This window comes from Paramisgurnus dabryanus, chromosome 7 (genome assembly GCF_030506205.2).
Source record: "Paramisgurnus dabryanus chromosome 7, PD_genome_1.1, whole genome shotgun sequence".
NCBI classification, from domain to species: Eukaryota; Metazoa; Chordata; class Actinopteri; order Cypriniformes; family Cobitidae; genus Paramisgurnus; species Paramisgurnus dabryanus.
Window position 1 is genome coordinate 25,445,969 of NC_133343.1, and position 16,006 is coordinate 25,461,974.

General features: G+C 36.2%; 1 protein-coding gene across 3 annotated transcripts in view; it reads right to left on the reverse strand.

Moving 5' to 3' along the window:
• The window catches only part of gabrg3 (gamma-aminobutyric acid type A receptor subunit gamma3), a 163,535-nt gene that overhangs the window by 49,146 nt on the left and 98,383 nt on the right, over positions 1-16,006 (reverse strand). For all 3 annotated transcript variants that reach the window (XM_065272593.2, XM_065272591.2, XM_065272592.2), the window contains exon 4: positions 9,297-9,517. In XM_065272593.2, the coding sequence (XP_065128665.1) occupies positions 9,297-9,517 (221 nt within the window). The remainder of the gene's footprint in view (positions 1-9,296; positions 9,518-16,006) is intronic.

The following is a 16,006-nucleotide window of genomic DNA, read 5'->3' on the forward strand; positions in this document are numbered from 1 at the left end:
GTTAGTCACTCCACTGGCCTGTGAAATATCCTCTGGTCTTAACAGACGCTAGGAACAGGTTGTCTGTTCAGGAAACTGAGAGAAACCTAAAGCTGCCTTCCTAAAAAATACTTCACCCAATGCCGTTTGTTTTTGGTTTATCTGTTTTATGTTGTGTTTTTATCTTTGTCAGTAGCTGAATCTAAAAGAATATTTAGCACCGGCGTCATTAGCTATATAGATAAGTTAACATGTTTAGGCCTAAGGCAACTTCAGTCAAACCAAAATTTATTCAGACACCTTTAACATTTCCCATATTATCACGGTTTATTCGCTGTAGTTTAGATAATAGTAATGAAATTATGTTCCCATAATAAAGATTTTATTGTTGTTAAAGGATTAGTCAATTTTCTTAAAAAAAAAATCCAGATAATTTACTTACCACCATGTCATCCAAAATGTTGATATCTTTCTTTGTTCAGTCGAGAAGAAATTATGTTTTTTGAGGAAAACATTCCAGGACTTTTCTCATTTTAATGGACTTTAATGGACCCCAACCCTTTACACTTAACTCAACACTTAACAGTTTTTTTTCAACAGAGTTTCAAAGGACTCTAAATGATCCTAAACGAGGCATAAGGGTCTTATCTAGTGAAACGATTGTCATTTTTGACAAGAAAAATAAAAATTAAACCACAACTTCTCGTCTATCTCCGGTCCTGTGATGCGCCAGCACGACCTCACGTAATTATGTAGTGACGTAGAAAGGTCAAGTGTTACATATATGAAACGCACATTTGCGGACCATTTCAAACAATAAACTGACACAAAGACATTAATTAGTATAATTTGACATACAACAACGTTGGGACGGTCCTCTTTCTCCACACTTATAAACACTGGGGCATAGTTTCCCATACATCTTCCGTGACCTCTTGACGTGATGATGTATTGCACAAGGTTGTGCTGGCTCATCACAGGACCGGAGATAGACGCAAAGTTGTGGTATAAAAGTGCATATTTTTTATTTTTCTTGTCAAAAATGACAATCGTTTTGCTAGATAAGACCCTTATGCCTCGTTTGGGATCGTTTAGAATCCTTTGAAACTCCGTTGAAAAAAACTGTTACAGTAAGTGTTGAGTTAAGTGTTAAGTGTTGGGGTCCATTAAAGTCCATTAAAATGAGAAAAATCCTGGAATGTTTTCCTCAAAAAACATAAATTCTTCTCAACTGAACAAAGAAAGACATCAACATTTTGGATGACATGGTGGTGAGTAAATTATCTGGATTTTTTGAACCATAGACATAGACATATGGATGCCACATAGACTTAGACATAGTTCTACATCTGCGATGCTTACATGTGCTGCTCACACATGCATTGTGAATGCTCTAACCGGATAACATCAAAGCTAAACATTAGTGCTGCAAACAAGAGCTCACGTATGCATGTGTAAAACCGGACTGACATTTATGTGTCTGAAACTGCTAAATGTAGCCTCTATTCACATATATATCTATGGTCCAAGCAGTGAGATTGAGTAGAGGCGGAGAATAATTTGCATATTCATAAATCCCCATATACTAAATGAGGCAAGAAGCTGTTATAAACATGAATAAATTACTGTCAGAGAAAAAACCCTTACATGTGCTGTTATGATGCTCAAAGAAGAGTGTTAATACAATTATCAACTACAGCGTAAAACATGATTGTAACAAACTGGACAAGGTCCCGCCTGCCAGTTGTTCTTATTGAGGTGGACCTTTCTGATGGGACAGCCTGAAAAGGACCTGACAAGTAAGTCTGCAGTGTGTGTTCGGATGCCCTGATTTGAATAACTAGGGCAGACTGAACTTCAGTGGACACCCACTCATCTGACTATATTTGGAAATCTGCAGCCGCAGCGGCACATTCAGTCTTATAAACACTAGACAAATTTCATTACAAACCCGTACATTTCACATTTCTTAGCTTGTCAGTGCAATTAAAATGAAAGAGAAAGTTTTCTAGCAGCGTTGGACTCTATCGGTAAAGGACTAGGACTGAGATGTGATAATTTCCCCAGGGTCCGAGAGAGAAAACGGGAACCCATTGCTGAAGTAAATTCACGAAGCGTTCACTTGCATCCCCAATTGCGGTAGTTTGCTATGAGCAGGCCAAAATTTCGAATGCACATCCCAGTCGTTTTTAATAAAACATACGTTTTTACAATGAGAAGGGCCAGACTGTAATTTATACAGTATTACATCTGTTATTAATAACATCTACAGTGGTGCTAGCATATTTCTCTGTATAAAACTTATTTTTATACAGTTTGTTTCTGATTTGAAAATGACTGCATTTTGTTCTTAAATTTACATTTATGCATATAGCAGTCGCTTTTATTCAAAGATTAGGAAACAATAAAGCGCATATGGAGTCAATTATAGACGGTTTCAGCAGCAACAACATAAACAAACAGCTTTTGCAGACTAAACGCAACTTCCACATAAAATTAGTAACAACAGAGTAATTTTACAATAGTTTATTTCTAATAACAAAGGAAATAAATTACCTTCACTCATATAACACATCTAATGCGCATAAACTACTACACTGAGCTAACGTTCCTATGTGAAATGAATGTATACAATGTTAGCTACAGGTCCTTGAATTTTTGCCTGCCCACCAAACCTCTCCACACAATTGTGATCCATGCTTATCAACTCCCCTCGTCTTTAGTAAACCAAAACATTTTATATTCGCCAAAGTATTTGTTTTAAAGATCAGTTTAGCCACTAACCAGACCAATAAATAAATACAGACCGGAAGTTCACTTTGGTTTAGACACATGTAATCGCACGATAACCCGATGAAACCATCTACTGTATACAAAAAGTGCTAAAATCAAGTTACTAGTTTTTACAAATCCGAAACAATACCTGTTGTTAAATCAAATTGAAAGTTTTTATCAAAAGTCAAGTTCAGTAAATGAGCTTGTTCTGTAGTTCATTCACAGTGTGGCTTACCCCCATAAAAGATTAACAAGAGCACTATGATTTGGCCCATGAAGGGTATATAGTGGTTTGTTTACAGACCCATTTGCAGAATACTGATAAATAATATAAGACATCCCATCCAGTTTCTGCCGCTCGCTGGCCTAATTGTGATCAAACCTCGCCTAGATTCTTATTGAATAGATCGGTCACAAATACCAAGCACTGGACCAAACTGGGCCAGTTGGATATGATCGAGTGTCATCGCCGAACCTCAAACTCAGGCTTAGGTTGATGTCACTAAGTGTGATTATCCAAAATAATAATAAAGCTAACACACAGTAGGGACTATCTAATTTGGGAGCGAATGTTGGTTTATAGTTATTTGTATAATTTATAACACATCTTGAGTTTAAGGTTGAGCTTGAGCAATACAGTCAACACTATAACTGTTATAGTGGGATACAGGTGTTTACAACTAGGATGCACCGTTGGGATACCTGGGATCGGTATTGGTGCCAATCCAGACCTTCTTTTGCAGGATCGGGTATTGAAATAACAGGAATAACACTGCATTACTAGTGGTTGTTACTGTCAATCTATGAAAAGGACAAACTATATAAGTCTTTCAAATACAGAAACTCTAAATGATGTGATACTAAAGATATTGTATTTAACAGTTTGAGCACTGCTGTTATTTTGAATAGGGTGCATTGCAACGCCCTGTATTGCAGTTTTGATGCCGGAAGTCCCTCCTGTAAAGAACCAATCATCAATCAATGAAGACTCTGGGGTAGTGGCTCTATACAGATTCATGTGAGGTGCTTGTCAATCTGTGCACATGCAGTAGTTGAAACAACCTCGAAAAAATGTTTTTTTAGCACAATTTAAGCTTGAGAAACAAATGTTATAGTATAGTTGATGTCATGTTAAATTGTTGGTAAGAAATATGTTTTTCTAATTGTGATTTTAGCTATATTCATCTTTCTCTATTCAAGTACATAGGACTTTAGTCTTACTCTCTCAGAAATAAAGGTACAAAACTGTACCTTTTCTGTCACTAGGGCTGTACCCTCTCAAAAAGTACAGATTTGCACCTAAGGATTTCATTTTAGTACCTCAGAAGTACATGCTGGGACCAAAGAGAGCTTATTAGTACCTCAAAAATACATATTAGTATCTGGTACATATTGGTACCTTTTTTCTAACAATGTAGATCCTTACGGTACGGTAATCTACACAAAATTGACTGAAATAACTGCTTGGAGACGTTGAAAACATGGTCGCCAATTGGTGCGACTTCCCTAAAGGGACTTTGGTGGCACTTGCTACTGGGGAGAAGCGGCCTAAATGTAACGCTTCAGTCATAATGACAATAACTGTATTTTAAACATTGTAAAATAGTCTCAGTAAAGCGTGCAATACACTATGTACTGAGCACATAAAATATCTATTCTCTTGGTTTATACGGTTATGAACTTTCCATTGCAAGGATTCCTGTTAAATTCCCATGTTTATTGCTAATTCATGTTGTCCAATTAATTAACTAATGTTAAGGAATTAGACTTTACTGTAAAATGGTTGACAAAAAATACATTATAATAAACAATATTACCTGGGATGTATGCTTAAAGGACAAGTTCGGTATTTTACACTTAAAGCCCTGTTTTCAGATTGTTTATGATGAAATAGAACGGTTTTGACTGAAATTTCTACATATGTGGCTGCCCCGAGAATTTTCGGGTGTTTGCTGTTTCACCTCCCACCTCTATAATGGGTTTATAGGTGCACTGAAACAATCCTTCCTAAAATGCATTAAACTTTCTTTTACAAAGACGTGAAACTCACCGAGTGGTCAGGGGTGTTCACTGATATGCTCACACAAAAATCGCTGCAAAAGATGCGTTCCAACAGATGTTTTACCGTTCGTTGAAAAACTTGTGGACCTATTTTTCCAAACGCCTCACACCCGTACATTCTTCCGCTGAGAGCTTGAATAATAGACACTCCAGCCCAGTGGGTGGCGATAATCCGCCTTTGCCAATTGCAAGAATAGAAACAAAGTCCCTGGCGCGGAGTAATACCGTACCTCACAGCACATCTTATACAAGTCAATGGAGTTGGCAAAAACTACGATAAAACTTGTTGGAATGCGTCTTTTGCAGCGATTTTTGTGTGAGCATATCAGTGAACACCCCTGACCACTCGGTGAGTTTCACATCTTTGTAAATCAAAGTTTAATGCATTTTACAAAGGATTGTTTCAGTGCACCTATAGAGCAATTATAGAGGTGGGAGGTGAAACATCAAACACCCGAAAATTCTCGGGGCAGCCGCATATTTCGAAATTTCAGTCAAAACCGTTCTATTTCATCATAAAAAATCTAAAAACAGGGCTTTAAGTGTAAAATACCAAACTTGTCCTTTAAAAGTAATTTGATATGGTGCTTATGACTGTGACTGCTGACTTTTTTTGGCTTTTAACCTCAGTAAAGTGCTTTGAATTTGTCTGACTGTGGATCGAATTTCCTCTCAGATGGTTCCTCACCAAGGTCATTGAAAGAGATGACCTGATCAGGAATAGAGGCATCCGTGAGTGTCAAACTAACATCTTCTCATTCTGAATATCTGATTATTGGCTTTTGACATGCATCATATTAAGGAATAAAGGCTTCAGAACTACTTTTATTAAGAAAGCTGGTTAAGAAAGCGCAACAGCGGCTTTACTTCCTGAGGAGGCTGAGGAAGTTTGGTATGTCAACCAAGATCCTCCACAACTTCTATAGCTGTGTGGTTGAGAGCGTCCTGACCAGCTGCATCACTGCATGGTATGGCAGCAATACTGCGAACGACCGCAAGCGTCTGCAGAGAGTGGTGAGGACTGCTGAGAAGATCATCAGGACTCCACTGCCCTCTCTGCAGGCCATTTACCATCGTAGAGTCCAAAGAAGAGCTGCATCTAAAGACCCCACCCACCCCCAACACGGACTGTTCACGCTCCTACCCTCAGGACGGAGGTACAGGAGTGTAAACTGTAGGACAACCAGACTGAAGAACTCCTTTTTCCCCATAGCTATCAGACTCTTAAACAGCCACCCATTTAAGCGGACAGTCAGTCCTACTGTCCACATCATTTGAACACTGTAACTATGTTGCTGCCAATACCACCACCATACTGCCAGTGTTACTCATGTAGCCCCCATCTCAATTTTGCTCATATGTTAATATTATTGCTGCCATTGTTATATTTATTTGCACTACCATTAGTATCACATTATATTGCACTCCATGTCAGTCTTTGCACATCTATTAATGTTATTGCTGCTATAAATACTAAATATAAATACTTTCTGTTGTTTTGTTATCATTGCCATATTATATTTGCACATATTAGATCTTACTCCATACGTATTACTGCACTACTGTTTCTCTTGCACATACATGTAAGTTAATACCTCAAAACTGTTAAATCGTTAATACTGTACATTTGCACATCTTGTATATAGTCCATATTTCTAACTCTACATTTCCTATACTTACATAAGAACATAGTTTACGTTTATTTATATATATATATATTTTTTTTTTCTTCTATATGTTCATACATCGTATATATGTATGTATCCGTGTAAAGTTTGTGTATGTATGTACAGTCCTGGCATTCTCTGTGGACGGCAAAGTAAGAATTTCATTGCTCAGGGAAACCCGCTTTCCTCACTGGTTACATGACAATAAACGCATTGAATCTTGAATCTTTATCTCAAAGGTACTAAAAACCCTGAAATTAGATCATTAACTCAGAATAACTATAAAAAAAATTATCAGATTTTTACACTACAAATACACAGTAAAATTCCTGGGATTGTTTTAACCAATGTTTGGGTAAAATATGGACAAAATCAATAATAGGCTTACATTAACTTACACAGGGTTTATCCTAGTGCCAGACTAAGCTACCTTCATTTAAAAACAACCTGCATTGGCATATCTTAACATATATCAGTGCCATTGTTTTGTCCAAAGATGCACACCGGTTTGTAAAAACTACTGAAAAGTACTTATATAACTAAGGCCCAATCCCATTTCTCTGTCTTACCCCTTCCCCTTACCCCTACCCCTTAGTTTTGCACGTTCACGAGAGTGAAAGGGCTATCCCAATTGGTCCTTACTCTCACGTGAACGTGCTAAGGGGTAGGGGTAAGGGGAAGGGGTAAGACAGAGAAATGGGATTGGGCCTAAGGCCTAGTCCTGGATTACTCTAAACCCTGTCCGGAAAACTACCCCATAATGTCAATATTTTACCCAACCAAGCATTCTGGGTCAGCAAAGGTAACCTAAGTCCAGTGGTTAGTTTTTTTTACATTTTACAAACCTTGGGAGAAAAACTGCAATTTTACAGTGTAGCATTTCTTCACTTTTTTATAAAGTGCACTTGTTGCCTTGTTAAACCTAAAGCTTGTGGTTTAGAAAAAAATGTCTTATGTTATTTGGTCTTGTATGGGTGGTTTTGATATGACTTGACATACCTGACAGTAGATTGTCTTCAGCTAGAACATTCACTTCTTTTGACTTATTTTCATAAATGAATGGTGACTAAAATATTTTTAGTGAAGACATTGAAAAGCACTGAACAACGTGTATCTCTTAACCTTAACCGTTTAATGTGTGCCATGAAAATGGCTCTTGATTTTTAATGTCATGAGCCCTATTCGGGATTAGTTTTACATAAGGTGGGGTAAGGCAATTATTACTGGAGAGTCTCATCAATTTTAGTTCCATCTGAATGTGCCATCTCAAGAATGATTACGGACAATGTCAGTGAACATTATTGTGACTTTTAGATTTTGTAAAAGGATCAGAGAAATGATACTTCAGGTAATACTAATCCTGTGCAAATAGACCGGCGGTAAATATATACGTAAATATTCCGTAATTTTCTGTGGCTTTTTAAATATGGAGCCACTTAGAGGAAGCACTGCGTTGCGTATATAATTAATCGTTCGACAGGACCTATATTTGTGTGTGTATATATATATATATATATATATATATATATATATATATATATATATATATATATATACATATATATACATAAGTGTGTGAAGTGTGTGTGTGATAAATATAGGTCCTGTCGAATGATTAATTATATTATGTGTGTGTGTTATATATGTCCCGCCAAACGATTAATTAATTATATAAATAATGCGCACGTGACAACAGGGAGGTGGCGGCAGTGCAAAATACCACTTTTGGTCGTTTTACTGAGATTTCTAATGGTGTGCAAATTGGCCATATATTACAGACATCCTGTGGTAAAGTTGCATTACTACATCTCCACCCATGTTAAACTTATCCTGTCAGAATAGGGCTATAGTACTTCTGAAGTCTGTACTACATAATTATAGAAAACAAATGATTGAATTACTTTTCCCATAAACTTAAAAAAGCATTGGATATTAAGTAAACTTCATAAGCTTAATAACTGTAAAAACATTTTCTAACCATGCATTGCATTGTTGAAAAACTAAACTAAACCAATACAAACTTGTCCATGCCTTCAACTTTCATACCATGTTGTTTTAAAGTCCTTAAAGAGCCCATATTATGCGAAATCCTCTTTTACAAGGTGTTTGGAAATAAATGTGTGTTGGCAGTGTGTGAACAAAACAACCCTACAATGAAAAATATTCACCCTCTTCTTTTATAATTCCCATTAAACCAAAGTAGTCGTTACACATGCTTTTTATTCTCTTGTTAATGTGACGTCACACAAACAAAGCCCCGCACACGGCCATTGACTGAGTGATTTATTTGACCTAAAAGCTTTTTTAATGTGTGTGTTAGCGGATTGTAGTACTAATGCAGATAAATAGATTATTGTCCAAGACTGTATATACAGGAATCAGATCTATTTTTGCTGGTAAGGGAGTTAGGAGCTGTACCTCATTTGCAGTTAAAAGAACACACATAACATTTTTGCTTCCACCCAAATAAATTGGCATAATGTGTGCCCTTTAATGATGTCACACAAGTATTATAAACATGTCGATATGCATGTATTAAATGCACTGCATGTCAGGTTGCTTACAGCATTTTGCTTAAGATAATGATCTGTTTAAGATAACTGGGCTATCAGTAAAACGCTTGATACACAGCTCCAACTTTGCAATGCAGTTTGGTGGTTTCAACAGATGCTGAATAAACACATCTCTGCTTAGTTTAATGTAGGGCACCGAAAGCACTTACAGTAACTGTAAACAAACATCACATTTAATTCCTATTCTTATGCGGCTTCATTCGGCAATATTTGGTATACCTGATGACTGGGACTCTCTTACCTTAGAGTGTAAAGGATTTTTCCATCATTCCATATTCTTAGTAGCTGATTGGGTGTGGTAATCCAATGTGAGTCTGCACTCTTGGAATTTCTGAAGATTGTATCTGGTAGCCAAATGAGTCCAACCATATTACTGTTCAAAGTCAGTATTTTCATAGTGCTGTTGTATCTGAGTCGGCTATCTGTCCACGTCTGGGCAAAAATGATGTCAATTTGGTACTCCTGTGGGAAACAAACAACATACTTTACCATCTGTGAATATGAGAAACTACACAAGATCATTGGGATTTCTGCATAAGCTGGTACATATCGCTGCATCTTTCCGCTGGAGTGTCAACTAGAGGCACTGTAGGTGCTTGTTTTATCTCCATTTTTGCCAAGATTACAAAGCAGACAATACCTAACATTACTGGCATATACTGTTCAGTGCATGCTTGGGTGACTGTGGCCGATAAATGTCTTTACTGTCAGGATTGATCCTGTTTGGCAGAGGTATGTCAAGAACTTACAGGAAACATAGAGGAAACTTACAAAAGGCACGGTAATGAATAATCAAAATATATACGTACGGTTTATTTGGCTGTGCTGTATCAAAATCGCTTAGGCACTTTTGCGCATACTGTATGAATATAAAAATGTATCAAATGGCCCAAATCTACTTAACAAAGACAAGCGGGTTTTAATTTGTATATGTGTCTGCTTCGTAACTTTAAAAAACCTGCATCAAAACATAAAAAACCTAGTGGACATTTCTATAACTCATTTCCCGCCAGCCTTTTTTTGAAAAGTTGCCCGCCAGCATTTTTTTGTGATTTCACATAATGCTTTCCAATAAAATTTTCTTCTAAAAATAAATAAACATACAAATTAAAGAACAGACCCCCTGCTTTCAAACAAACAAAATGGGGAAAAAAAATTGCATCCTATTTATATTTTTATTTATATTGCATTTTTTAAAGGAATTTTGTTAAAGATCCGATTCAGAACGATTATCAAAACATACACGGAGTGTAAAATTGATTTAAAAAAATTGCTTCAGTTTTTTTTTATAATTTTTTATAAATCACGGTATTACATAAAACCATAAACACTCATCAGTAACAAGTATTTTTCATGCATGTTTTCTCTTAATTGATGAGATAACTCGTCAATGGTGGGGAAGGAGTTAAAAGATGCATGTACCGTACCTGGAGCAATATATTTTAAAGAGTAACTAAACCAACTTGTTTTAGTTAATAATCCGTAAAAAATATATATATTTAATGAACACATTTTATATGTTATTATATGTTAATTATACCACTTTTTTGACTCAACTCTTCTTGAGGATTGTAGTTTTTTCACATCCCTACACCAAATTTTTAAATCCCTGAGCTTAACGGTCTTATTTTTTAGTAGGACTGATAATGGTAAACACAAAGCTTTTCAATAACAACTTATGACAGTCCCAATTCATACAATCAATTATTTTATTATTGCTTTCAGTATTCAGTGATGGAGTACAGCAAACCCCACTGTGACTTTGCTGGAGGTCAGAGTCAAATTTGAAATACTTATACCAGGATTATTAACCTCTGCTTTTGTATAGACTGGCAGGAGAAACCATGGAAATTTAGACTCTTGGCTTTATTCCATATTCCATAACAAAAGATGTCCCTAGGCTCCCGTGGACACAGCTAAACAATGCATCTGACCCCAAACAGTGCATCTGACCTACAGTGTGAAGCTTGCCAGGAATAACGCTTAATCATATTTACCATTTGATGGTTAACTGATGTTTTATATTATTTTCAAAAGCTGATGTGTTAAGGCTAGAGGTCTTGCTTTCACCGTACAAGAGACATTTAGAGGGTTGACCATTTTAACTCAGCTAAAAGGGTTGAGGCAACAATAATTAAATGAAAACAGACAAGGTCAGGGATTATTGAAAGCCCAACAACTGTTTCGTGAATGCTCTCTACCATTACAGTTTGAATTAGCATTGAAAAGGTGTAATTTTGATACCAAATCATTCCATTAATACATTAATTATGGTACAATGAATCTTACGCTTTAAAAACTATTCCCAGGAGGTGAATTTTTACTTTTTAGTTACGGGTGAATGCTACAAAATACATAATTGGTTTCATAAGAGTTATGGAGGGCATGTATTTAATTAGGCTATATGAATGTTATCTGGTAAATCTATAATGTATTTTTAGACAAACATTAAAGTAGATACATTAGCAAACCATTATGGCCAAAATAAATTTATTTATTAATTGATTCCAAGCATCTGTAAAACTATTTCACTTGACCTGATTTTAATTGATTTTATCTTTTATTTAAAGGGGCCATGGCACAATACTTTTTTAAGATGTCAAATAAATCTTTTGTTTCCCTAGAGCACAAATGTGAAGTTTTAGCCCAAAATACCATATAAATAATTTATTATAGCATGTTAAAATTGCCACTTTGTAGGTGTGTGGAAAAATGTGCCGTTTTGGGTGTGTCCTTTAAAATGCAAATGAGCTGATGAAATTCAAACACTGATCACAATGATGGTGGTTTGATGCAATTAAAACTCAATTGTGCTTTTCTCTGCACTAAATGGCAGTGCTGTGGTTGGATAGTGCAGATTAAGGGGTGGTACTATTATAATAAGAGCTCCTTATGACATCATAAGGAGAGCCAAATTTCAACGACCTATTTTTTCATGTGCTTGTAGAGAATGGTTTACCAAAACTAAGTTACTGGGTTGATCTTTTTCACATTTTCTAGGTTGATAGAAGCACTGGGGACCCAATCATAGCACTTAAACAAGGAAAAAGTCAGTTTTTTATGCCATGGGCCCTTTAACTTATTTAAAAATACCCAATAGTATGTGCTAAAATTTATATTGGAATTATGTTTTAGAGAAAAACAATTGAAAAACAGAAAAAAGTCAAATAAGAAATATAAGTACAAGTTGATACAAAATGCCTTTCAGAAAACATACAGTACATTTCTGTAACTGGACTTGACCTTAATCTATTATATAATAATCCTTGGCCACTTTAATATCTTCTCCAACAGTTTATAGCCTCAGTCTAGCCATACCACACTGAAATGAACACGTACAAATAAATGAACTCTTAAGAACTGAACGCAGATGGGTTTTTGACAGGGTGTCATTGGTGAAAGAATCACTGCATCTGAAATGATGCATAAATAGCTCAGAATCAATTTCCATTTCAAACATTTGCCACGATTTAAACTATTCTGTGAGAGCAGCCCAATCAAAATATCTGTGTATATGTGTGTGTGAAGGTGTATTTTAAAAAAAGATCCATGGTGTTATTTGAGATAGGAAGACTAATGGCCTCATTATCTATTCCAGCTTTGATCTCTGAATCGAGCCCTATAAAAGTCCAACTAATTTACTCCAGTAGCTTCAACCGGCCAGCATTTAAGTGCGGTGACACCAAAAATCTTCGAACCTCTGCACACAGATCTGATCAGTGTGACTTCCCTTAACTCAGCAAATTATCCCTGCGCGAGATTAACGTGGGCATCTCTGCGCCACCTGATACGGGCTGCTTTAAAATGTCACAGAACAGTACAGCAGAACTTTCGACTTCATTTGCTATTCGTTTGAACATATTCAAAAAGAACCCTCCTAGTGGTCCTTACCATATGACTTTAAACTTAAGTGTCCCACTTTATAATTAATAGCGGGTGTCACCTATCAACCCTACATTCACACAACTGACAGTTGTTTGACCTTTTCCTATATCTTTCCCCAAAGGTGAGGATCTTCATTATAATATGAGACTCATTTATCACAAATCAGTTGGCAGGAGAGCCATTAGGCCGTAATTGTGACCTTTTGTTCTAGAAGCAAAAGACTTCAGGGGGAGTGTTGCGTTCAACTCCAATCCCCATCCTAGAGAAAATATGTTAAGTGCCAGGACAAACAGAAATAAAGTGAGATTATTTCCTTACATGTATGGACAGATGTCATCTAAAAAACAGAACGTGGAAAACCCCATTCATCCAAAGATGCATCAAGCCAGATTTTTTGCTGTCTAAGTAAAATGAAGGACTAAGTTTGTTCTTTTGAAGAGATAGATTATGAATGATCTCATATATCTGGATGAGTGTAAATTTGTTGTTGTTGTTGTTAGTGTTTGAGAGTCCCAGACTGTCACAGTCTGTGCGCTGGTAGACAATCTGTTATATTAATTAGGTTTCAGAGTGATGCTTCACATCAGAGCTGTGGGCAAGCTTCAGCTTCAGAAGCTTAAAAAACAAAATACATTTCATTGAGCATGAAAGACGCCTTTCTTGTCACGATAAAGGATTCGCATTACCAAACAATTACACACACATTAAACACATCAATGATAGTTACTTGGAATATCAAGTTATTGTACTATGCCCTATTTGGTCTGGTTGATTTTTTTATTGAAAGTTTACTTGGTAACAGTTTACTTGAAGGGGTGTTCATAAGACTGACATGACACATTAATAATCATGACATTACACATGCTATGAGCATGAAGGAGATTTAATGCACGTTTATGACAACTGTCATTAAGTGTCATTTGTTCAATTATGTAATTTTTAATGCAAAGATGACATTGTTTGAGATGTCTTAGTTATAACAACTTGACATTACCAAGACAAAAAATTATTATTTCGCAGCACAAAAGGCCGTCAAGTGCATCTCAGAGAATAGCGCGGACACGCTTCACACCGCGAGCGGGCATGCGCGCCACACGGCCTAAATGTTCTACAACATCTGCTTCAGTTTGTGTTTATTAACCCTTTAGTTTCACTTCATCACGCAGCTATTTTCGTTTGAGGTATCTGTTAAAAACATTAAATTCATTAATAATCTAGTATGTGTTCATTTTCTGTCATAGTTTATTCAAAAATAAATTTTATTTCAGTGTTTTTAATAAAACTATTTTCATCATGACGCGTACGCCCCGCACCTTTGATTGTCACGCCCCCCCGGCACCACCCCCCGCCCAACACTACCACCTTAACTAACAAATTTTCTGCGGGAAACCCTGAGTTAAGTATAATATTTTGACGTGTCTGTGGCATTTTGTTATGGTATTTAAAACGATTTGACACAGTAGTAAAACTAAATGACATTTAAATGACAGTTTAATATATTGTTAACCCATAAAGCTAGGTAGTTTCTAAAGTTTGATCATTATTCTGCTATGTCATGTTTATGACAGATTTATGACAAATTATGATGTATTGGTTTATGTCAAACAATGTCATCTTTGCGTTAAAAATGACATAATTGAACAAACGACACTTAATGACACTTTTAATAAAACCGCCATCATAATTATGACATGACACGTGTCATAATTATGAAGGTGTCATGTCAGTCTTACTGTATGAACACCCCATTCAAGTAAAGTGTTGCCGTTTACTTTATCTCTTCTTAGGGTGCTATCATATTTGGTTTGTTTGCCTGGTAGCAAGTTCGGTTGCTACAAAACTAGTCATTGCCATTTCACTTTGGAGGTGGTGTTTAAAATCTCTACAACGTCACACATTGGCACACTCCTGGATCAGCCGTTTTCTAGGCTTGTTGCCAAAAACTGTTCTATTTCAGTAACAAGGACGTTTTCAGTTATAAAACTTGCAGGATATTCGTTTAAGTAGGATGGCCTCTTATATAACAAAAATCAAGTTAAAATTGATTCTTTGATTCACTGCTTCTTTAAGAGCCTGGTTTCACTATAAAGAACCACAGCAGGATGGGTCTGTGTTTGTTACAGCTCTTTATGATCGCATCCCTGATCAAGAGAAGTTTTACTGTAAGAGTTTATATCAAAGTGTCAATGCATTGTGTCTTTGTGTGGATATCCAAGGGAACTTGTAAAAAATATGGTGAAATGCAGCTACAGGTTTGTTTGTGTCCCAGTGGATGTCCTTAACTAAAGGCAAGCCCTCGCATAAGATTTCAACGTTTACCCACCATGGTTTGGGAGTTTGTGTATTCCATTGAAATATAACTTTTTTATTAAGTCTCCTATACTTTGATTCTGCCAGGCTTGTTTTTGTCTGGGTAATCCACTGGGACGCCTGTGAGTATGGTAATGTGTAAAGAATGCATAAAAACCATACTTTTATGCGGTACTTTGCAGTGGTGAGACCTACTTGATGAAAAGAAATGAAACCCTTTTATGTGGTTGTGTGCTGTACCATCACATTCATGATTAGATTCTGCTTTAACAAAAAAAAGATTGATTTAATTGATACCTTTGTAATAGGTAAAGTGATAGTGTTGGGTTAGACTTAAAGCGTATATAAAACACGCTTGTTCTGCGTATCTGATGTTTATCTGGAGTACCTTTAAGTAGTATTACATCCTTCATATCTCAGAAGAGTTTTTAGTTTTATCAGATTTATAAAAGACAGATTAGCTTTAACGATTCTTTCCGATAACGTACCAAATATTCGGAAGGAGGAGTTACGAACTGCGGGAGGAGCGAGTCACGAGTCAACTTTATACAACAATGACTGGATAACTTATAATTAGGGATGCACCAAAATGAATATTCTTGGCCGAAACCGAAAAAGGAAACCAAGGCTGAAAAAAACCAAAACCGAAACACCGAAAGAAATGATTATGCCAATTATTAGTACAATTGCATTTATGGCTATTACTGTGTACTAACTTTACTAGGGGTGTGTGACGGATAAAAAACTCACAGTTCG